A 24356-nucleotide genomic window follows, 5' to 3' on the forward strand; every position below is an offset into this window, starting at 1 on the left:
TCCCCCCCCCCCCCATTATGGAGTTCAGGGTTGTATCTCACTGAAGTGGAAACGGGAACTAAGTCAGTTTCTGGCTTTTTGCTGCACGATGGAGTGCATTAAACAAGGTGGGATTTCACATGAGGTGTTTAGGAGTTGCGATCCCTTCAAAATGCAGAAGTTCTGAACCTTGTTAAGTGTGAAACAACATCCTAAGTTACAATTTTGTCCTATTTATCATATTTATTGCCATAATCAAACAATAACCGATCGCAAACAATAATATAATGAGATCAAATGTTGTCAAAAAAGCAATTAAAAGGGAATTTTCTCTTCTGGGATCAGTTGAAAGTTGATCTTACCTCATCAGGGCTCAAGTCATTTCATTTTATGAACACACAGATTTCCATGACCTCAGCAAGTTGTGCTGATTGATTCTGTGTATGAATTCCAATTTGGGGCCATTACAAAGAAGCACACGTCTCACCTGCGCTCCGAGCATCTGACCTGCTGAAATAATAACAGACGTTAATTTAGCAAACATAAAGCTCCTGATGTTTCCTGCCGGCCTTGCAGGTTGAGGAGCGTGACCTTTAGGTGGAAGGTCACACCAGCACCAGCACGGGTCCCTGACCAATTTAGGAGAAAACCTCTCACAGCATAAAAATCTAAATTGCATGACACTGAATCATAATCATGGAGTTTTGCGCTTTGCTGTTACTGCATCAGAAATGTGTGGACGCTCATTGTGGTAGTTTGAGGTTTTAAAAGAAACAGAATCGTCGCTGTTTGTCCTTCACCTTCGAGAAAAGGTTCCCGGTTTGAATCCCAGCTGGACGAGGATCCTTCTGAGTAGAGCTCGATGTTTTTCCTCATGTCAGCAGAGGGTTTCCTGCAGATTCAGTTTAGGATGATTGGATTCCTGTAATCGACTGTGATGGTTGATAGTCTCTGGTTATTGGCGCCAGCTCCCATGTGACCCTCTCAAACTGAATGTTATAGGTAATGATGGATAGACTCTGATATTTCAAAATCTGAACAAATAAACCTCAGTAACATCTGCTTGGTTATAAACCATTAGGATGAGTAAGCAAACATGTGTTTTACATGAACAAGCCCTTTATTTTTATAAGCATTTATTGGATTACTGCCCTGTAGCGGATATTAGTTACAGGCTCGTGCAGTAATTTGAACTGGTCGGAGTCTGTTAGCTACGTTGACGTGTTTATTTTAAATCCTTTATCCCCATGTCGCGATGACGGAGATTCTTTTTCCAAATCTCAACAAATCAAACAATGTTCATTTGGCGGTTAACGGTATCTGAGCTGTGCAGAGCCACAGACACAATCGAGCAAAGTATAGATTTCTGCGTCGATATGTAAAGTATCTGTTATGCACGATGACAAAAAAAGGAAAACAATGTGGAAACTTCGCAGGTATAATGCGAATTAAAATAATGACTAACTCCTCAAAAGGTTTGAGATGATCTTTCTCAGTGTTTTGTGACTTGTGGAACCTTCTTTCTTTAATTTGCACCTGAAATATTCACATTCTCGAGCCGGCTGCACGACGAGACGTGAGTCAGAGGAATGTGGGCGGGGCAGCAGATGGGAAGAGTTCACTGTAACAAGGCGTCGAGTTCAGGGACGTTGCCGCTGAGATGTGGGAGCTCTAGACAGACGGAGCTCGGCGAACATAAGGACGCCGGCGAACAGAGAAGATTCTGACGTGCGAGCAGAGTAAATATTTTCATAGGGTGATGAACTCGTCAGTGTGTTTGACTGCGGGAAAGTTCTCACAGTTTCCTGGTTGTATTCTATTAAAAAAAAAATCATACTCATCATGACTATCAGCTCCTATTTCAAGTATCCATGAGCTGCACATGATTGACAGGCAGTAGGAGGGGGGGGCGGTGAAGTCTGTGTCACGGTTATAGTTTCCTTTTTGAAAGAAGTTGCTTTCGGTTGGTTTCTTAAGCTTCAGCAAAGTGTCATCTTGTCTTTTTCACATGAGGTTTTACTTTCTCAGTGTTTTTCTTATTCTTACTAAGCTCTGCCTTCTTCAAACCAACAGGTTTTCTACTTGACTTACACCAATAACAGCATTAAACGCACCGAATAGCTCCACCAGCAGAGCTAGTGCCAAATATCTGGAGGCACCTGTAGCAGCCGTGGGTTTGATTCCACTCAAATTGGCTTTAAATTGTCAGTAGGTGGGTGTGAATGGACTGGAAACCCCCCAATGTCAACTAGGATTGGCTCCAGCCCAGTGCGACCCTTATAGGATTAGTGGTGTAAATCAGGGGTCTTCAACTGGTGTCTGACTAGAAAATAATCCGCGGCCCACTGATGTGCCTACGTGTGTGTTTGTGTGTGCGTGCATGTGGATAGAAGGACGTTTTAACATTTAGTTTTCCATGTTGGTTTTATTTAAAAACCTCAAACAAATCTAGAAAAATCTGTGTAAAAAAAACAACAAAAATGATTGGTTTTCAGTGCTTAAGAATTGAAAACAAAATTAAAATGCAGTTTTTAGTTGTACTGCATCTCAGAACCATATGTACATCAATAAATAACGTTCATGACTTGAATGAACAGACATGTAGCTGACATGTTGAGAGAATGTTTAATTTGTAGTTAGTAATTAGTAATTAGTAATTAGTAGTTTTTCTACCTAACTGAACCGCTCTTCTACATCTACCTTTAACACGCATGCACAGGGGAATACTACTGGCAGTTTCTAGCCCCTAGCCGGTTTCAAGGTTCCCCTCATCACCTTTATATTATTTTAGACATATTTTTCTTATTTTAGAGATTTTTCACGATATTCAAGAGTAATCTGGAAATGTGTTGAAATATCAAAGCGAATTTCGCGGACCCCCTGCAATGCCGTCGCAGACCACCAGGCCAAAACACCTGGTGTAGATAATGAATTGATTTCCCATGTCATGCATAAATGTAAATGTAAATAAATGTACTAGTGTAACGCTTCCTTGTTTTCTCGCCTCTGTCTGCAGCCATGGGAGTGCTCATGTCAAAGAAGCAGCAGGTGGAGAAGGTGCAGAAATGCAACGCCGTCGTCTTCGCCTTCCAAGCCGGCGTCAAGGACCGGCCCCCCACAGGCAAACAGGGGGACGGAGACGTGGAGGAAGAGGACGGGTCGGCCAACCCTGAGGGGAAGAACGGCGAGGAGGCGGAGAAGGAGGACACGGACAGCGGCGCCGCCCCCTCGACCTCCCAGCAGGCCGCCGCCGCCGCCTCCAGGGACGAGTGCAAGGCCAACAACGAGGCGTGGTCACGGCTACGGGACGGGAAGGGGGTGGAGCCCGAGGATCTCGACAAGACCCATCAGCTCACACCGCCGGCGTTCGTGCGGCCCAAACGGGAAGCGGACGACGACCAGCCGGTGGAGGTGGAGCTGGATAAGAAGGAGCAGGTATTACATCACGTCCCAAATAGAGCTTAGTAAACGCCACGTGAATCAGCAAAGATACCGTATGAAAACACATTTTAGCTTCACAACACACTTCAAATCCTCGAGTCCTGGGATTAACGAGATGTCAGCCCGATCTCCGTGGCAACAGCAGAGCATTATCTCTCTCCTCCCTGGAGGTAAAGCATCAGGATGAAGCAATTTGTGCGAGCTGCAGAGGCCCAGTCGGGTTTTTATCTCAACACCCTTGTGGAAGGTGAGAAAGTCGGAGTTGGAAGCTGTTTTCCACACCACAGGGAGAGAGATGTGTTGTTGTTATGCAGGGAGGGCTCTTCACAGCGAGCACCTGGTGGTGGTGGGGGGGGGGGGGGCGGCTCCGGCTGCCTCAGAGCGACGACCCTCTCCCGGTGGAGGTCACCAGGGGCGTCGACACCCATCAGGATTCATATGTTGCAAAGAGTAAACATTGCGTGGCAGCGTGCTGGTATACTGCCGACTCGGCACTTTAACAAAAGGTGCAGATATATGTGTCTACCTTGCAAATATTTATAGATAGGGTTGCAAAATTCTGGGAATATTAAAAGTTGGAAACTTTCCATGGGAATTAACGGGTGATGTATGGGAATTAACGGGAATAAACTGGAAATGTTGTGGGTAATTTATACTAACTGTATTTACCTTGTCATATACAGACATAAATATAAACATTTTGTTGTGTCATAGGCTGATTTGAGCCCTGAGGAAACTTTGGGCACTTGACTATATGCTTCTGCATCGTTGTGTCATTCTTAACATAGGTCTTTGCACAGTATTTGCAAATGTACACAGCCTTTCCTTCTACATTGGATGGGGTGAAATGTCTCCACACATGAGATATAGTCCAGGCAAAGTAGCGTTTTCCGACCAACTATTTGTAAAATAATTTTTTTCAGCATAGATCATTTCTATGAGGTGTCCAGAACAACATACCAAAAATCCTAAGAAATCCTAGTTGAGGAAATATGTTTAATTCTCATCGATGTGTGCCAATAAGGCCCGGCAACAATACACCCCAAAAGGTCTATTTTTTTCGTTTACTCCTATCAAAATAAAACTTTACACAATGAAAGTAACCATGAAACGTAAAATTTTTTGTATTACAAGTTTCTTTGAAAATGAATTTGAATATGCAAATGAGCTATACACTAATGGACTATGGCCCAAATACACCCAAATAGGCTTAATTTTTTCCTTTACTCCTACCACAATAAAACTTGACATAGTAAAAGTATTTATGAAAAGTAACTTTTTTTGTATTACTAGTTTCTTTTGAAATGAATTTGACGAGCACATGAGCTGGGTGTATTTTGGGCATATTCGATGAGTGTATAGCTCACTTGCATATTAAAATTAATTTTCAAAGAAACTTGTAATACAAAAAATGTTACGTTTCATGGTAACTTTCATTGTGTAAAGTTTCATTTTGATTGGAGTAAACGAAAAAAATAGCCTTTTTGTGGTGTATTGTTGCCGGGCCTTATTGGCACATATTGATGAGAATTAAACATATTTCCTCAACTAGGATTTCTTAGGACTTTTAGTATGTTGTTCTGGACACCTCATTGAAATAATCTATGCTGAAAAAAATTATTTTACAATTACTTCTATTTTTGGCTCCAAAATGGGTTACTTTGCCTGGACTAATAGTGCACGTGGCATTGTTCTGTAGAATAAGATGAGAAAAAAGTTTGTAAAAAAATACTAATGCAATGCCAGAGATATAAATAGTTAGCCAAACAATTGGAATAGTCTGTAAAAATATTTCACAATTGATGGATAAATGAATGGAAATAGGCTAGATGAACAGATGAACAATCCTCAATCAGCATGCTAATATATTTTCCCCAGTAATGTCATCGAAACTTAGCTGCCTAGTAAATTTACCGGAAATTTTCCGCCCCTTTGCAACCCTATTTATAGATATGTAACATCAGAGTTTTCAAAAGAAGATATCAACAGCAAGATGTCTCATCCACGGCCGGGCTTGCCCCCAATGAGCAAAGCAATATTATGGGATTTGTCGGGGGCTCATGCTTTTGTTGAGTGGGTTTACTTTTGCTGTGAACTGGTTAGAATTGGTTTTCCTTTCCTTCTTTCAGGGGAAATGGAACTTTCTGTTTTTCTCCATCTATGATCTTCTCATCAAATGTGGAATTGGTATTGACACTGATTTCCTGAATCTATATGGTTCAGATATGTGACGTCTGAGTTTGATTTACTTCAATCAGGTTTGTTTTTTTGCAGATTGTATGTCTGGGTTCTAACACGGATTTGAATATTCATGATATTTTCTACATCTTGCATACAGCTTTGCTTTTGAACAGCCCAAGTTTTAAATCCATAATCAGACAACTGCCTTCAGTAACATGACTTCTGTGCAATCAATTTCTTATCTTATATTTGAATCTGTTTAAAGAATCTCCCCTAGTTCGTAAATGAGTGGGCTGGATGCAAAAAAAAAAAAGTTGTCTCACTATTTAGAGTTTCATCTTTCAAAGGTTGTGAGATCTTTATTCCTCCTAACGAGGCCAAAATGTCATTGAAATGTCAGGACAAGATCTCTGGCTTTAATTGACCCTTTGCCCTTTTCCTTCGGTCCAAGAACTGAACCGATTTTCTCTGCCCTCCACTGAGTCAAAGACCAGAGAAAAAGTCAGCGTGCTGTTTATTAAATCCCAAACATTTTCATTACTGTGTGATACAGTCAGAAATGGAGCCTGTCGGGTTCACTGCAGATGTTTTTTCTTGGGATGAAGAACTGCTTCTTCAAAGTTGAGGGATGAGTTCTAGCCCCGGCTGAAAGCTCGGAGAGTGATTTTCACTGGAGCTTCGATACGCAGGATGCATGTTGATGTGAACTGAGTCATCGGGTCACAGGAGGTGAGACGCAACTGGAGGACTTTTGACAAGCTGTCATCTGTAACTCCGACTTTGTGCTGAGGCGCAGAAATACAAGACAAACACTGACATCCAGACCCCAGAGTTCCATCTTCACGTTGCAGTCTTCATTGTGTTATTAATGCGGTTTAAAAATAGTCCTGTTTCTCTCCCCCAGCCGCCGAGAGACGAGATGTGTGACGTGTGCGAGGTGTGGACGGCCGACGACCTGTACCCCTGCAGGGTCTGCACACGCATGTTCCATGACGGCTGCCTGAGGGAGCTGGGCTACCTGCGCACCGAGGCCCTGCAGGAGATGAGAGATGCAGCCCACACAGTCACCGGCTGGAGCTGCTACTATTGTGTAAGTCTGCACAGGAGACAACACACAGTTCCTGCACACACACACACACACACACACACACACACACACACAAACACACCATGCAAGGCTTCAGTTTTTAACATTTGTTCCACCGGGCCCCGGGATTCATCAATGATTATTTTAAAATGCGATTTTTAGCCAAGACATCAGTGATATATATTTGTCACCATTTAGTTTCTTATTCATTACAACAAGATGATTTCCTCGCCGGGAACATTTGTGCCTGGGTTTAAAACTCCTGAGGGAGCGAAGGCTTGGGGCCAAATCTTTTTGCTGAATCAACTCTGAATCAACCTCAGCCAAGCTGCGATTTCACATCTTCAGAAATGACTCAGAGACGTGTTTCTTCTTCCAGAAAAAGAAACATCTTTAGTAAAGTAAAGACTGGCGTGCAACCAGTAGCGTTTCTGCACACGAGACATTTCTACTTGTCCAAGCAGGAAGAGCACAGGTAGAAGTTCTATGGAGGTACTTGTATACAGAGGACTTCAATCAGCCGGTCCCGACCTTGCCACTCCACTGTTGCCTAGCAATTCAACAAAAGGTTTTCGTGCACCTTGTGTGTACCATTAGCTGATCTGTTGATTTTAAGCCTGAAACAAGGCCAGCAACCTTTTGGTTTTGGCTTTCTGTCGTCATTAGTTCACATTTTATAATTGTGAAACAGCTTTTGCTAGAATTCAAACCCATTTTCTCAGCCTTCAGTGTTTGTAAAGAGCTGAGAGACAAAAATCAGCTTCTCATCAGGTATTCAAGACCGATGATGGGAGAGGGAAACTGCAGTTTGTTTTAATTCTAGCGTAAGCTTTTGTTTTCTTTTCCTGGAGGACCCTCACGAGCGGAGAAGTGGCTTTTCTTTCTTTCCGTCCAGCCCTGAGAAGCTCAATCAGTTGCCAAACGTGGCTCTCAGAGGGAGATGTTTTCACACAGTCTGTGAAAGGACACTGAAAGGTCTTCTTTCTCTGGCTGGCTCCTCGTGTGCGAGTGGAACGTGGGCGGAGACAATTCACTGAAGGGAGACAAAAGGAGAGAAAATGTTTTATTCAAATTGTGAGTTTCTCGACCTCGCAGCTCCAGAAACCAGACGTTCTGTGGGTGCTCGTCAGCCACATGTTACAATGCTGCTGTCCTTCATACTGGAGGTAACACGTGATGCATGCAAGAAGGTAGAGAACATTACTGGAGCTGCGTGTGATCACTTCTCCGTGTTAGACTCTTTGCTTTTTGGGTTACAGAGCTTTTTTCAGTCTGAGCTTTGCAGCACAGACACGAGGAGACAAACTGAGCGATGCACTCACCTCAAGCTGCTCTGCTCTAATCATGTGACCTGCCTCAATCTCCACAATCCTCTATAATACACACACCCCCCCACTCTGGCAGTCTATTTAACCTGCAAAGAATTCCCATCCCTCTCTTTGCTTTTAAATGCCTCTGCTGCCCTGATGATTCAGCCCCTGCAATCACCTGGAGGTGGGGGTTTTTAAAAAGATATATATCAAAATTCTTACTCGGATGTGAGTGTAGATAAATCTTTTACCTAAAAAACATGCATCCCAGTGGCTTAAATGAAGGTTTTAATCTCTCGGTGACGGGTTTACATTATCTCTCTGCACCAGGTCGCCCGATCTCCATGTGTTTGCTGTTGAGTTTGTAATGATGTGACCTTTGGTTGATTGAGTTCACGTATGTTTCATCAAGCTCCTGATGACTGATGAGCTGAGGAGCCTGTATATACACATGTGAACCAGTAGCTGCTCACCTCATTCTGCTCAGAGGAAAGTCCAACATGCACTGAAACGTTTGCACCTTTATTTCAGTCTGTGCAATCCTGCAATGTGTGAAATGTAGACATTTGAAATCCAGACTACAGTCCTCTTGCTTCCCTCTGTCACATCTAACGTTCGACTTCACATCGGCGCTGCAGACGACTGCTGCAGACTCGGTTCCTTGAGAAGTGGATTAACAGTCAACCATCAAAGCAGACTGCTGCTCAGTGGCAGCCAATCAGAGCGAGGACAACTTCATGAGTACATGAGTGACCCTTCCTCGTGGCGCTGACGTCTTTCCGACGCTCGTCACGGTCCCCGGGGGGGCTGAGGCGCTCGCAGCAAAGTTGAGGGGGAGCATTTCTTGATGTGTAAATGACATTGTGAAAGATAAGCATTAATTTTGACTTCTGAAGCTCAAAATATATCCATTTCCATTTACGGCTCCTTGGGGGAAAATAATCTGACTCTTAAGCTGCAAGATGTTTCAGAGAAGCTTCTCGCTGAAAACATCAGTTTCTGCTGTGAGATAAAAAGTGACAGTGAATGAAAATTCTGCAGACGTGAGAGGGAAAGTCATGATCATCGTAGTTTATGACGGCCCACAGATTATATGTCACCTCTGTGCGTTTATCTGATTCCTAAGTATCGATCCGTGCAGCTTTACAATCAATGAGAACATGTTTCTATAGCTTCCTGCTGTGACTCTGAGCCTCATCAGAACCGTTAGAACACAAAACCAAAGCTGTCACTTTTCTGCTTTCAACTTCTCTATAAAACCTGCCGGAATAAAATTAGAAAGTTGTTCTTTTTATACCTTCTTCCCCCTCGGGGGCCGTTTCTGTCTTCAGAGCTTATTTCCCAGATGCTGTCAGAAGATGTTGCATAAACTCTTTTAATCACTTTTAAAGCCACTCTGAGAATAAAGATGGATGAAGAATGTTTTTTTTTTTAGATTTTAGAATATCATTGCATTACAGCAACCGGCAGCAGATGGCCAGGTTTATTGTGTCGGGGGGGTTGCAGATGAGAGATGCACAGACGAGTTGACAGCTTGATCTGTTTTTTTTTGCTCTGGATGTTGATTCACATCTCACATCACAGCCAAATAGAAGCTTTGTGTGGGGATTGTTTTAGTCTAATTGGCTTCTTGTTAAGATGCCGCTCGTTGGGAACAGTAATACATGTAAATGATGAGAACAGGGAGATGCAACAGATTATGTTTAGCACCCTGCGATTTTCTTACCACCCACTTGGCGGAGGACATTTATATATTCTTGTTATTGCAGGGTGGCGAACATAAGTAATCTGAATGTTATCAATAGAAAAAACATTTCGTTTCACTGGCAGCTGAAGACAATGTGATTCATCCTGAGCCGCATCTGCTGCTCTATCACAGACTGAGTGAACTGAGGAAAATCATGATGTTCCCTCACTTAATACTTTTGTTTTTCATGATGCTGTGTGACAGTTAAGTGGAAGACGCTGTCATTTATGAATAATACATCAGAGCCTCTGTGGAAGTGAGGAAAAATCTTTTAACTCCGGTTTTAGTCGCAATTTATTCACGGAGCGAGGACAATACAATAATATAATATTGTATCCAGATCACATATGTAATATAAAGTGTTTTGTGTTCATGCAACTAAATGACAATGCACTGGAAAAATAGATGAGTAAAATATGGAAAGACAGATTTTATTGCACATATTGGAAGAATTTGTTTTATACAAACCGGATGTATTTCACTCATTGTTCTTGGCTTCTGATATAAACCCCTGTGTTTAAATGTTCTATTTGTGTTGGTTCTTTTTTGGGGACATGTATTATTATTCGTGGACTTTCTGCAAATTGAATTAATTATTTCCTGTTTTATTTTGAAACATCCTTCCTTATGCACGTCCTACTTTACTTCCCGTAATTCTCTGTTTTCCCGTCCTTTACTTGATGACCTGTCCCGTGAGAAAGAAGAAGTAAAACCACATTTAGATGATTGTGTGTACTTTAAACCACTCATATACTCGTGCATAGTACGATTTCAGATAAAATATGAGACTTTGAAGTTAACCTGCACTGCCTGCAAGATAATAAACAGACTTGGATCATCACAGTCCTGATCTGTGCCTCAGGCAGCGAGGAAGCAAAGCCACAGGTTTGTGTGTTCGCTGAGCTTGAGGGAGTTTAGTTTGTTTGTGTGTTTGTTTTTGACGGGTGGGCGGTTTGTGCGTTTCCATTTATATTTCATAGTGTGTCTTTCACAAAGCCCTGACACATGGTAACTGGGACAAAGGGGGAAGTAAACAAACTGAAATTGACTTCCTTCAATAATCCCAGACGGGACTATTAAAGTTTCATCTTTCCACTTATCTGGTAAATGATACGCAAATAATTTACCGATATAAATATTCATATCTGCGTCTCCTGTGAGTTTCCTTGCCTGCGGAATTCTACAAACAAGAAATGTTTGTGATACACGGATGGATCTGTGATTTCAATTTTATACATTTTCAGCTGCATAACATTTTAATAGCCAAGTGAAATATGTTTTTTGTGGATTTTAAATAAGCAAATACATTCATTTAATTGAATTTTCATCACATGAAAATATAAAGAAATGTCATTTTTGTTCCTGGCTTTCTTTCACTAACGATTCAGTAATGAAGCGGCTCTGAGATAGAAGAGCACCTCGCGAGAGAATCACCTAGGAAACGGCGCAGTTGATGAAATAGATCTTCATTTCAAAACCTTGTGCGCCTGCGGCTAATTGCAGGAGGTCGAACTGGGGATGACTCCATATAATTAGAGAACACGCTCTTATTAAACATCAAGTAATGCTCCTCTTGACAATAAAAAGAATCAGAGAGAACATCATTTTGTTTGTCTCCTTCTCTCTCTCTCTCCTCATCTCTTCCTGCAGGATAATCTGAATCTGCTCCTGACAGAGGAAGAGATGTACAGCCTCATGGAGACGTTCAAGCAGTGCAAGATCATCCCGGGTGAGTCCAGGGTGGATGCTTCGTTTATTTTAAACACTCTGGAAACTAGGGGGTGACGTAGATGTGGTCAGGTGGAAATATCTTGATTCTATGTCCGGTCAGGTCTGAGTTGTTATAGATTTTCTGATCCCTTAACTCTTTCTTGAGGTCGTCACATTAGTTAATGCCCGGTACTTTGGTTTGTGTCCTTCTAAACCTGGAAAAACTGGTGAACACGGTAAAGCATGTTGACATTAGCGTTTAGCTCAAACCACTGAAGCTGCTGATTACTGTTAAGCCCCTTGACGCACCAAATGTTATCCTGTGATGATGACGTCTGTCCCATAGGTTCTTATTTGTATTCAAACGTGGTTATAAAACATGTCCCTGTTCCAAATGAGCCTTGTTTGCTCGCCCAACAGTTGTACCCACACAGATAGCAACAATATGAAAAGGACAAATAATAACTAGAAGGGACCACAGAGAGTGTTTTTCCTCCACAGAGGCTGATGGGCCACTTTATCGCCACATTGCATGTTGAGATCAGAAACCATGCACACAGATGTTCTGCAAACTGCTCACGTGAAACACAAAATATCCATTTCCCAGATATAATTGAAAGAAATATTTGGTCACTCCTCCACTCTTTATATGAATCCTTATCTGGAGCCACACCAACTTGCACCTGGTTCATAGATATTAGCAGCTAGACATAAAGATCTCTGTATTATTCATTATTGAGAAATGTAAGAGAAAGTGAGAAACAATACGTTTTAGTGTTTATCCGTCCAGTAGTTTTTGTGTAATCCTGCTAACTGACAAAGAAAAGTTGATGAAAACATAACCTCCTTGAAAGAGGTAATAATAGAATATACATTAAAATGATACTGTACACCTGAGGGGAGGACAAATATGTTTGTGCACCAGACGTGGTTTTCTATCTGGGGTTTTTCTATCTGTGAGGAGGCCCCAGGCAAAAAGCTGCTGTGTTGGGGGGGCACTACTACCCTACAATGTTTATTCTATATTTCATGAATGCCTTTCTCTCCCACCTCTGCACACATCTGTCTGCTCGATCAAACCAGTAAACCTTCAGTCCTGCATTCAGCAGGAGAAACTAAATACACGAGAAGTTTGGGCAGAAAGACAACCGCCTCAAAGAGAGAGAAGCCTTCTGGGTTTCACTATTTTATTCCCCTGAATTTTTTTTATTGCATTGCTTAGTCAAAGTTATTATATTTTTCGCCCTCAAACTCCTACTTCCTGCTGTGTGGTATTATTCATGGGACCTGGATGGAGGGAGAACAGCGGGAGGGTTTCTTCCCCTTGCAGAAAATGAGTTCCTATAAGTTAATTACTGTATATCTGGAGGACTGGTGTCCGGCTAATTGGGTCTGATGTGACGAATTGTTCCTCGGTGCCGTAGAGTCGTGCCTGGTGTCGGACGAGCTGCTGCAGTATCGCCACTTCGTGTCCAAGCAGCAGTTTGAGAAGGACCTGACGGACGAGCAGGAGGAGGAGGTGCTGGCCCAGTTCGTGTCGCTGGATCCGGAGAAGAAGGGTCACATCGAGTGGTCGGACTTCCTCTACTTCGAGTCCCTGGCGATGCTGAGGAAGTTCCGCACGGAGGTGAAGTAGAACAGAAGTGTTGGATTCACACTAAAGGTTATGGTTGGATTTGACTGGTTGACAGAACCACAGACACTAAGCTTATATATATGATATAAGTGTCTTTCTTTTTATATAGTTACCATTTTCTCTGGTGTCTATCGTGAGCTAGTGTTCATACATCTAAGAATTACGTTTTCTTCAGTTTCAAAGTAATCATGTAACAATTATCCGTCCATCCAGGAATATTCTGCAAAACAGGAAGTTGCAAAATGTCGGAAAACCACATATAGGGTTTGTCTCAATCAATTACTTTATATTATTTAATTAATGACTTTAATTAGATCTGCAATTTCCATGATCAGAGGTTTGAACGTACAAAAGTTCTACTGATACTAAAAGTAAGAAGATTCTGGAGCTCAGACAGATTGTGTTGAGAGTAGTTTAATGAAATGACTTGATCTCCATATCACAATTTAAATATTGTTCTTTGTGTACGGCGTGGGATTAAATCTACATTTTGACCTGTTTGTGGCTCTGGGTTCACACAAGGTAAATCAGTGTTTGCAGATTATATCGGACAGTGTTAATGTGATTGAGAATAACAAATCCCCCGAAAAACACCTTTCACCAGGTCCTGAAATCAAAAAATCTAGAGTGTCAACAGGGGAATGGAGTTATTATGAGTTGCCACCTAATCTGACACACTTCTTTTTAATTTTGTTTTTAACAGAACTCAATGATGCGCCTGTTGACTGCCAAGGAGAGAGACAAAGCTCGCTCTGTGTTCCTGGGTCTGGATCTGGATAAAGACGGCCTGATAACACGGGCAGAGTGTCGCCAGGCCCAGTCGTCCTGGTTCAACAATCCCAACAAGGACTCCCAGTCGTGCAACGTGAGGTGAGAGTCCAGTCGAACACGTGGATGGAACTAGAGTTTGCAACGTCAAGACGGAGATAAGAGTTACAAACATCTTCGAGGCTAACTTTAGCTAAACGAGAAATGGTTCGGATGCTTTTAGACGGTTCAGAACTTTGCTTTACTCATCGTACGTGTTGAGACAAGACGATAATAATAGACAATAATGCTGATATGGCAACTGTTTGAATTCATTACACCACAGCCACTTATGAGTCGTGTTAAATTTACATTGCTGCTTCTTCTTTTTTTCCATACTGCAGATTTAATTATGTCTAAATTGGTGCAGCAGGAGATTAATGCGACGATAATTCTGGTTTATAATTAAACACACTGGTACAGCCCTTTTACTTTGGCGTGACACTAACCCACGCAGAGTCAGATGACATAGAATAAGAGCATCTTCACGTTGGATTTGTTTAATTACATTTTCAGATGCTTTTCCTTTCAGCTCTATTTCTGTATTTCCAAAACACAACCAGGAACCTAAATGAATTATTCATGACGCAAGTTAATAATTCACGCGATTGTTTGTTGGCATTCTCACAAAAGCACCATGTGACTCCTGTATTGTGTGTGTGTCTTCTGTGTTGTCGTCATGTTACTAATGTACGCATTTGATTTGACGATGCAAACATACGTTAGTTTGAGAACTGAAAGGAAAATATAGGTCGTTTGCAGATTACACAATCAGCACATTGTCGCTGTTTCGCTCCCGAGCTGATGAAAAGAAAGATTTTTGTTTACAAATCAAACAAGGGGAACAAAAAACTAATTAAAAAAAAATGCTGCATGAATACTGTTTTCAGCATAGATTTTATGTGCCAAAGCTGTTTCTGCACCGACGTGAGCATTCATCATTTCACATCTCCTCCGGCCAGTTCTCCAGATAGAAAACCTCGAGACCCGACAGAGATCTGCAGCTCTGAACAAAAGTTTACCAAGGTTGTGCGGCATCTGGATTTTAATCGAATATTTTGGTTTAACTCAGTCCTTGACGATGATTGCAGCGGGACTGCCTGACACATAGTATTGAAAAATGTTTAGCCTAATGGATGCTGCTAAAAATCCTGATGATGTTTTCTTACACCTGACATCTATTGCACTTCTGTCCGTCCTGAGAGAGGGATCCCTCACATGTGGCTCTCTCTGAGGTTTCTACATATTTTTACCTGTGAAAAGGGTTTTTAGTAGTTTTTCCTTACTCTCGTTGAGGGTTAAGGACAGAGGATGTCACACAATGTTAAAGCCCCATGAGACGAATTGTTATTTGTGAATGTGGGCTATACAAATAAAACTTGATTGATTGATTGATTGATACTGAAAATACACGATGACGCCACTGCACCGTGGAACAGGACTGGAAGAGAATTTGTCTCACCACTGAAACGGCAAAAAAAAAGATGTGATGAGCGATTGAAATGCAAATATATTCAAATGATCATAAGTCTCATTGCAAAACAAGCAAAACTTTAAAAAAATAAATTGCTACTGCTCCCTTCACATTAAAAGCACTACAGTAATGTGTTCTGTGCTGCCACTCCAGCTGTTAGCAGGCACTTACTGTAGCTGCCTGTCAGTTTGATGCTCTCGCTGTTGTATTACTATAAATTATTCTGCATTACATGAATAAAAGTGTAGTTTATCTTTGGAACTCTTGAGGCCGACTCATGCTTCTAGTAAACTTCCTCTACCTTGTGATTTGGCCGCAGGGAATGTGACCATGTAACTAGGGCTGGGCAAGTTAACTCGTTTTAATCGAGTTAACTCAAGTGATGAGTTAACGCGATTAATTATTTTATCTCGCATTAACTCAGGTTTGATTATTTATTGTTTTATTGTGAAAGTCAGGCTTTTATTTTGTGTAAGTCTGTTGCTGACTGCTGCAGAACAGGAAAAAAGAAAATAATTGGCGGATAAACAATCGAGTTCACTCATCACTTGAGTTAACTCGATTAAAACGAGTTAACTTGCCCAGCCCTACATGTAACGTATCGTCCAATTCCGTACAACAGCCCTGCAGCAAATAATGTGAAATATACGTACAGTACAAGTACAAGAACCTCAGGCTTGTACTGTAATGTGCAGGTGTGTGTGTACTGTATGTATGTGTGTGCGTGCGCATGTGCTTCTAACCTCTTGTGCTGTCCAATCAATCTCCTGTGCCGTGCCATTCCATCCCTCTCACCTGTCCGACATGCGGCACTCCCCACAGACTCATGGGACTCTGCTCTCCTATGACTTGTGGGTGAGTGTGACTCAGCACTGCACGGCTTGTCGTCTCTTTCCTCACTTCAACACCTTCAGGCACTCTGCAAGCAATCCTCAGACCAGCCCCTCCACTCAGATTGTGTCTATGTGAAGGAAGAGAGAAGAGAGCGGCGTCACTACTTCAACTTTTCTTGTAGAAAAATACAGCAATTACACACACGTAGCCTTGAAAGGAAGCATAATGTGAGCTCTTTGTGTTATTATAAGCTCTTGTTGTACTGAGACTCGGGCTGGCCTTTAATTAAACGCATCAAAAGAAAAGCCTTTCGTTCTCCTGAAGAGCAGCGTCTTTCTAAAAGGCCTCATTTATCAAGGGGCGCGGGCGAGAGGCTGCGAGTCCATGAATCAGGCCGACACATAAACGACTTGAACGCAGCCTCGTTCCCCCCCGATGGAAAAAAAGCAAATAAACCTCAGCTGATGCAGAAGTGCTGCAGGGTGACGTGAACAAAGCTCGGTTTGAGAAATCAAAGAGTCACGGGATGGGAAAGAGAGTGTAGTGATAAGGTGATTGGCTGATTGATGGAAACATTCACCAGTGACATCATTGATGAATTATGTCCAACCTTCAAACATCAGGCTTTTCTCTGTTTTAAGACAATATAATGACTTTTTCTGGAGATCACAAGCTGTTATGAGCATTTCTCACATTTCATACACTACAGACCAGCTATTAACGGAGTAATGAGCTGTTATTTTATTATTTTGTTGTTGTTTTTTGCTGAATATAAATGGTTTTGATGGAGATTTATGAATTTTACACATTTCGTGGCTTCTGTGAAAACTGTACATGCGTGTTAGAGATTTTATAGACTTATTTATCATACATTTACACTATTCAGTAGCGTTTCATGATGGTAATTTACTCTTCTACAGGAACTTTTCTTAGAGAATGATATGTTTAACTCAAAAAAACAATGGTATATGCTGTAGGTTTTATTTATTTTACTGTGTTTTAAGTCAAATAGATGGAATGTCCTCTCCAGCTAACTCTCACTTTCTCTGTCTGCTTTTGTTCTTTGTGCGCTGGTGCAGTATCAGTCAGGTCGGCCCCATGTGTGAGAGCAGTCCAGGCAGCTCTGGCAGCGAGAGGAGCAAGACTGGTGACAGCAGGTTTGTCCTTTTTATTTTATCTTCAGTGTGAGTCTGTGAATATCAGTTGGACGAAGCTCTTATTCTCTCGAGGTCTTACACATGGAACAAAGCCTGCAGACCCACAAGTGCAGCAGGGTTGACTTTAACCTTCCGTGACCTCCAACTCCCTTCATAAAGGTCGTCGGGCATCAGAGATAAATCCCTGTTTGGCATTTAATGACATTTTTAAGAGATTTCTTCTTCCTGCCCAATTATTACATTTCTGAAATAATCAGAGCTAATGCTCCGGCACTTCTGGAACATCCCTGCAGGGCACGACAATTACACAGAGCTACACAAGAGAGTCGTATCGGGCGGATTGCTACTCAGCAGAACGCGCTCACACCGAGATCTGACAAACAAACTGAATCTTCAAAGAGCCATTAGGCAAATTGCAGCAGCGCAGATACTGATGTTAATATTATCAAATGATTCTTTGCTGCACGATTATTGTGGTGTTCTGTTCGATGGAAGAGGCTGCATGTACATATCTACTGTGGTGATCATGACACCGAGGACCAAGATATTAGGATCAGATTTAAAGATTTGTGTTCATCCAGGAAAAAAACTGTATAATTGGATTATATAATCTTAATAGAATGACACTCGGTCTGCTTATTAAACCAAATTTAAATTCACTAGATCCATATTTTGATTTGGATCTGCACCAAAATGCACACACTCATAATATAAATCCCATTTACATGCTGGATTTACAAAAATAAATATCTAGATCCACAAATTATCCACAAAGTTATCGCCAATCAATCAAAATTCCTCTAGTTCCTCTGTTTTAGTGACGACTGCCTTTGTCCAAACATCTAATTTTGTGACAGATTGAAAAGAAGCAGTGATTTGTGTCTAAATGAAACCTCTCTCCAACAGGCCGGTGACCTGGGCGGACTTTCTAAAGGAGAGTGGCATCTACATTTTGGCTGCACGCCCCAATAGCTCCGCCATGCACATCCATCTGCCTCTATAGTCCAGGACGCTCCACGGCACCCGAGCAGAGAGCGAGAGGAAGGGAGGGAGAGAGGCAGAAATGGAGGGAGGGAGGGAGAGATGGAGGCTGCTCCCCTGTCGTCTGCAGACGAGCGGAGGAAGACGATCCCACGAGGAAACGCAACCCGGATGAAGCACCGAGAGAGACAGCACATCAAGTCATCGACAGAACCTCTCCTCCTCTGCGTCACCTCGATCCGCAAACACTGACTACACACACCGCTGCCGACAGACACACACCGACGACACGAGTGACAGCAGCTGTCACGGGTTCCGACTCCAAAAACCTGACGGCTTCCCAAATATAACAAAACAAACCCCACACGAGACAGAGCGAGAGAGAGAGAGAGAGAGAGAGAAACGACTAGTCCGTCAGTTAGTCAGTGATATATCTCTGACACTCTACACACAATCAGACGAGCTCTCAGTTGGCTCTTCTTTTAAATCGACAATTACCGCAGCACTCCACGGCCGTCAGGCTGATAACAAAGCTCTCCACGCAGGTACATTCGTTTGACAGGCTGTTCCTCTTTCAAGTGTCCAATCCCGCAGGGCCTCATCAGGTCCTAATAATAACTCCATGCCACAGTGATGGGATCGAGTTATTCACTGTCAAAATTGTTAATCACGCTGCACAGAGGCACATGCAAATTCACGACTGGTACTGTTTTTAAAAAATGGATTCACATTTGCGAGTAGATTCACCCTGTGGCTGCGATTATCCACACATGTACCAACCAGGAATGACAGCTACCCGCAAACATATATCAGAACTGCTATGAATTATTATTATTATGCATTAAAATTACATATTTATTCCTGTATCCTCTGGTGTACCCTCTGTTTCCCCCCAGTTTCCTCCAAGGATCTGTGTTCTCCTGACATGTGAGAACGGGAACCAGAGCAGTAAATGACCTGTATATACTTATAGTACTTTTTGTCCTGTTGCTCTCTCCGAGCGGAACTTTGGCAAAGTGGAAACATCCGCTATCCTGTTCTGTGGTGTTGATATTTGCACAGTGGTGAATGAGATGCAGTCGGACTTCTGTCTGACACAATCATGTATTGAAAGGCCGAAAGAAAAACGGGAGATCCGGTGCAAACATTTGTCTTTTGTTAATATGCAGACGCACTATTTAAACTTCGTATTTAAGGCGTGGTGGGAATTCTATAATGTTACAAGTTATACGACAATTTAAATGCACATGAAACTGCCCCTAGAGTCACTAGAAACTTATTGAATAGAGCTCATGTAGTGTTCATGCCATGTGAAGGAGGTTCGATGCCAGGTCCGGTGAATAAAGAACGGCGATGACGTGAATGTTGATGGTCTGAGGGATTTGTCACAGTGCTGAAATAAATGCATGGCATTTTACTCTCCTTCTTCAAACTTGGGTTTGTGTCTTTTTGTCCTTGTTTGTCTTCCCCATCAAAAATATACAATAAATGTTAACATTCCAACATTTTTTGGAATGGATGCTAAGGTTAAAGCTAATACCACATAATTACATTTTTTACTGTATATTACAATATGTAACAATACTGTAAAATACATGTTATATAAAATCTAACTTATATTCAATGCAGTGATTTGTAGAGAATCATATTTGGACAAGATGAAATCAATAATGGATGGAGGAAATATTGCTAAATGACCTTTGACAGCAGTCGTGTTCAAACAGATTAAAGGAACAAACAACACAATGTGAGTCACACAAAAAACACAATAAAACAAACCCTTACATAATTTTGCAACAAGTGGTTGCTAATCATTGTCATATTGAAATTAAATTAACTTTAATCCTGTTATTATTCTAAAAGATCATTTCCAAGTCATACAAAACCCAAAATGCAACAAGCAGTCTGTTAATTATCCTTTTTAAAATCTTCTAACTATACTATATGAATGCAAACAGTATAGCTTTAGCTTCAGTCTTTATCTTTGCAATCGAGCCCATATACTTAAGACTATTACTTGTTTAAAAGTATAATAAAGTCAGTTGGGGACAGCATTTTAACCAACCTACTGAATTTTGATCATTTGCTCTCTTTTGCGAGTGCAAGGCTTCATTTCAGCCGAAGATTTATAAACTCTCATCGGCTGGAAATGAGCTTTGTCTTCAGGAATAACTGTGAAATGTGAGAGTGATAAAACAGCCACATTTGTCACCATAATAACACTGACACGCATTAAAAAACAAGCTTCATACACCTGTTTCACTTCAGCCTGCTGCCTCGACTTGATTGCCCTTTACATTGACTTCCAAAACATAGCACGGCACAAATAGATTCCACACAGTGCAAAGTACTCTCCCTGACAGCCTCACCCACGCAGTCTCAAATACACGTTACGAATGTCAAGAGGATCCCAGCGCGGCGAGCGTGAAAAGTGGTAATGACGGAGCAGGTAGGAGCTGAGTGTCTTATCAAGAGGAGACAAGCTGGGTTCTTGAAGCCTCGTGGACACTCGATCTCTCATCTGACCGTCTCTTGCATTAGCAAGCGGTCACCTTCTCACCTTCTCACCAGGGGGTGGGACAGAAAGTCTGGGACAAAAAGGTGCTTCGCCTCCAAGCTCGAGCGTTACAATGGGAAATTGGGGACGACAGAGACAAGCGAAACCCTCTTTGTTGGACATTTATCTGTCAGAACAAAGAGAGGACGGGGAGAAGTCCAGCAGCAGAAGGTCACACAGAGAGAATGAGAGAGAGAGAGAGAGAGAGACAGAGAGAGTCTAAACAGAAAGAATGAGACTGTGGAGGAGAGAAAGAGTTTAGCCGAGGATTTTATGTAATTGTTTCGTGACAGAAAAATCCATGATGATGTTCTCGACCAGGCTAATTACCACATTAAACACCGAGTCAAATGTGAAACTGAAGCGCTGGATGGAATCAGAGGTTCTCCCTCCCTCTCAATCAGCCTCACAGACGAATGGGGGCTAATGAGAGAGATGGTTTTTCAGCCCTGTCAGTCTTCTCTACCTCTCAAACCAAGGCCTGGTACACGTTACAGGGTTGAAAGACAATAAGAGAAACAGGCGTGCCAGTGTGATTGAAGACATCTCCGGCTTTTAGGTATGAAATCTGCAGCACTTAAAAGCAGGTAAACACATGAAAGTGTCTCTGCATCTCCAGTTTCTCTTCATCTGTTTCTTTTTATAGCAGCTTTTGTACAAATTGACACTGCGATGAGTGATAAAAGCAGAAGAAGTTAGAAAGTGCGTGTCACAATCTCCAACCCTCTGCCTCCCTCCATCCTGTGGTTATCCATCACCTACACCTGTAAGCCTCTGTGTTCCTGTGTTCTTGTGCCGTGTCAGTGCATCGTGATGGAGTAAAATACAATATTCCTACAGGCTCTGGTTGACTGAACAAATATTGACATCATGCACGAGAGGATGTTTATCTTTTTTTGTCCCCTCTCAAACAAAAGGAACAAATCTGCCAGTGTGGTCGGACACTGTCACATGATTAATGCAAAGTTTGACATGCTCTAATGTCGATTGCTGCAGCTCATCTTCTCAGCCTCTGTCTGAAAGGCTTGGTTTTAGCTCCTGTCTCTTTTTGCTTGATGGCACACGTCGATGTGCTGGACAACAGTTTTAATTTAGTGTTTGACGAAGGGATAATTAAATGAACCCCAGAGTTAAGTGAGTCTAAGCGCTGATTGGAGCCTGCAGGCGTGTGAAGGCAACAGGAGAGAGTTTGGGAGTCGTCACCTCCATGTGCATCACCCAGAGGAGGAGAAAGGTTATGTGTCTTCTCCTGCAGAGAGTGTATCAGGGCCCAGCGACTGGCTGAGGTGCAGCGGGGGGGTGGCAGCCTGCTGTTAGGTGTGAAGGCTTCACTCAGCAGGGAGGAGTAACGGTGAATAAGAGCGGCAGAAGGGTCACGGCTCTGGGGAAGCGGTGCCAGAACACTGCCACGGTAAAATGTCAGCACATCAGTCGGATCCCAGAGTTCATCAGCGGGTTTGTGAGCCAGCACAGCATTTCTGATGAGATTTTCAGGTATCAGGCCTTTTGACTTTTACATAGATTTCCTATCAAAGCTGGCTTTCAAGTTGTAAATCTTGTAAGAGTCAATATCTTCAGTTCAGAGAGCTAAATATTTAGGTAAAGCATTATAGCTTCGATCGTGTAAGTTTCACATGCAGGAAGGTGGGAGGTCCAATCACAGGGAATAAAATGATCTTCCTGAGGAATATAAGTCAGCTGACTCAGCAATTTTTTAAGTTCCCTCTTAAGATTTTATCGGAGAGGCCAATTTTATTAGAATTTCATTTTAACACTTTTATCACCTCTGCCAAGGGGGTTATTTTTTAAGGTCTGCAGTTTGTTGTTTGTTTGTTGGATTACGCAAAAGCTACCGGACGACAAACCACAAAACTTGGTGGAAGGATGTGATGCGGGTCAGGACAGATATGATTAAATTTGGTGTAGCCTAAAAATAAAATCATATTAAGTGGACTGTTATTTATGAGTTTTTAACAATTCGGTGTGGCTTGCTCGAAATTAAGACGACTGTTGGGCGTTGAAGGATGAATGTGCTCGAAGTAACTATTTTTTAATTATATTAATTCTAATGTACAGAAAGGATTTGAGAAGTCGTTAAATGTTTTACAGCTTCACGTGCCACCACCTGGGTCCTCACTCATTGCCGTTTGCTTGTCCACACATCAAAACTAACGACATGCCACATACCATCAGATCCATTTTTAGATCCACCTCCACACGAACACGAAGAAAAAGACGCATCACATCCCACCTCAGCCAGCCAGGCCAACGTTTTCCATGGAGCCCACTCAGCCAATTACAGCAGACGGGTTCCAAGAAAGTCCTCTAACGTGCTTTGGCTCATTTGTTTAAATGTCACAGCGCTGTCGTGAAAGTAATGTATACATTCCTGATGGACACAATACAATTATTCATTATTCATCAGCAATATTAGTTGCTTTAAACAGTGAATAGCCTCGATACCTTGAATTAAATCTCAGTAATTGAATACCTGGTGTGGCCTGACATTGTGTGTGTGTAGTGCAATCAGCTGTGAACATGCCTGTAATTTCATGCTCCTGCGTCATTCTAGATAATAGGACCTTGTGAAATCCAACAACCCCCCCCCCCCCCCACCCACCCCCACCCCCTATCTTTTCACACATCTCTGCTGGATCCCTTTTTTTTTTTTTTACCTAGCTCCTCATTACGTGCCAAGGCCTTGAGCATGTGCTGCCCCCTGCGTCTGGAGGATGTTGTTGGAGAGTTGTCTGCGGGTGAACATCATTATTTATCTTAAATCTGTGTCTGAGGTCTGAGGGAAAGAGAGCGGCGGTAGTTAGGGGGTGTGGTGGTAGTTAGGGGGCAGTGGTGGTGGTGAGGGGGCAGTGGTGGTGGTGAGGGGACGACAGCAAGATGAAAAGGTGCTTTCTCAGTGTTTGATGCAGATCCATACGACTCCGCTCACCAAGATGCTGTAACAGAAGGTGCTGAGCCGGATGGTAGGAGACTAAAGACTAGAGAACAACTCAAATTAGCCCCAATCTCACTATTGCCCGAGCAGCTAATTAAGCTGATGATGATGGGTGAGAGAAAGAAAGTCAGAAACAAGAACTCTTGAACACAGTGTAAAACGACATAAACGACACAAATCATCTTTTTAAAATTATTTAATGTGTACTTAGCTTGACTCGTGTCCCATCTGCTAACCTGGAGGAGGCAGGCTTGATTGCAGAGCCCTAACTTTGTGCATTGTGATGTATTTGTGTGTCTTATTGACAAAGCCGAACGGGAACAGAGCCACCGTTCAAGTTATTTATCACACCTGCTCTTTGGCAGCTGTTCCACATTAAGAAAAACAACAGCTGCATATATTGACAGCAGCGCTGAGACCACAGGTGATGAGGTGTGCAGCCGTCGGAGGATCGGCTTGTGCTGCCTTGCTTAGGAATTAAAGATTTATTGTTGCATGATGT

At 42.3% G+C, this 24356-nt stretch overlaps 1 protein-coding gene across 1 annotated transcript; it reads left to right on the forward strand.

The window, feature by feature from the left end:
• Positions 1–2997: 2997 nt before the first annotated feature.
• On the forward strand, positions 2998–18366 carry phf24 (PHD finger protein 24). The gene is made up of 7 exons (XM_061080391.1): positions 2998–3414; positions 6506–6691; positions 11396–11474; positions 12880–13082; positions 13795–13961; positions 17286–17363; positions 18270–18366. Exons 1-7 carry the CDS (start codon positions 2998–3000, stop codon positions 18364–18366), a joined length of 1227 nt encoding a protein of 408 aa, XP_060936374.1.
• Positions 18367–24356: the final 5990 nt, after the last annotated feature.

Source organism: Limanda limanda, chromosome 1 (assembly GCF_963576545.1).
Source record: "Limanda limanda chromosome 1, fLimLim1.1, whole genome shotgun sequence".
NCBI lineage: Eukaryota > Metazoa > Chordata > Actinopteri > Pleuronectiformes > Pleuronectidae > Limanda > Limanda limanda.

Excerpts from the sequence above, each read along its gene's own strand:
- phf24 (XM_061080391.1), top strand. The coding sequence starts at position 2,998 with ATGGGAGTGCTCATGTCAAAGAAGCAGCAGGTGGAGAAGGTGCAGAAA. Across the intron at positions 3,415-6,505 it reads AGCTGGATAAGAAGGAGCAG|CCGCCGAGAGACGAGATGTG; the intron begins GTATTACATCAC and ends TCTCTCCCCCAG. Across the intron at positions 17,364-18,269 it reads AGCAAGACTGGTGACAGCAG|GCCGGTGACCTGGGCGGACT; the intron begins GTTTGTCCTTTT and ends TCTCTCCAACAG.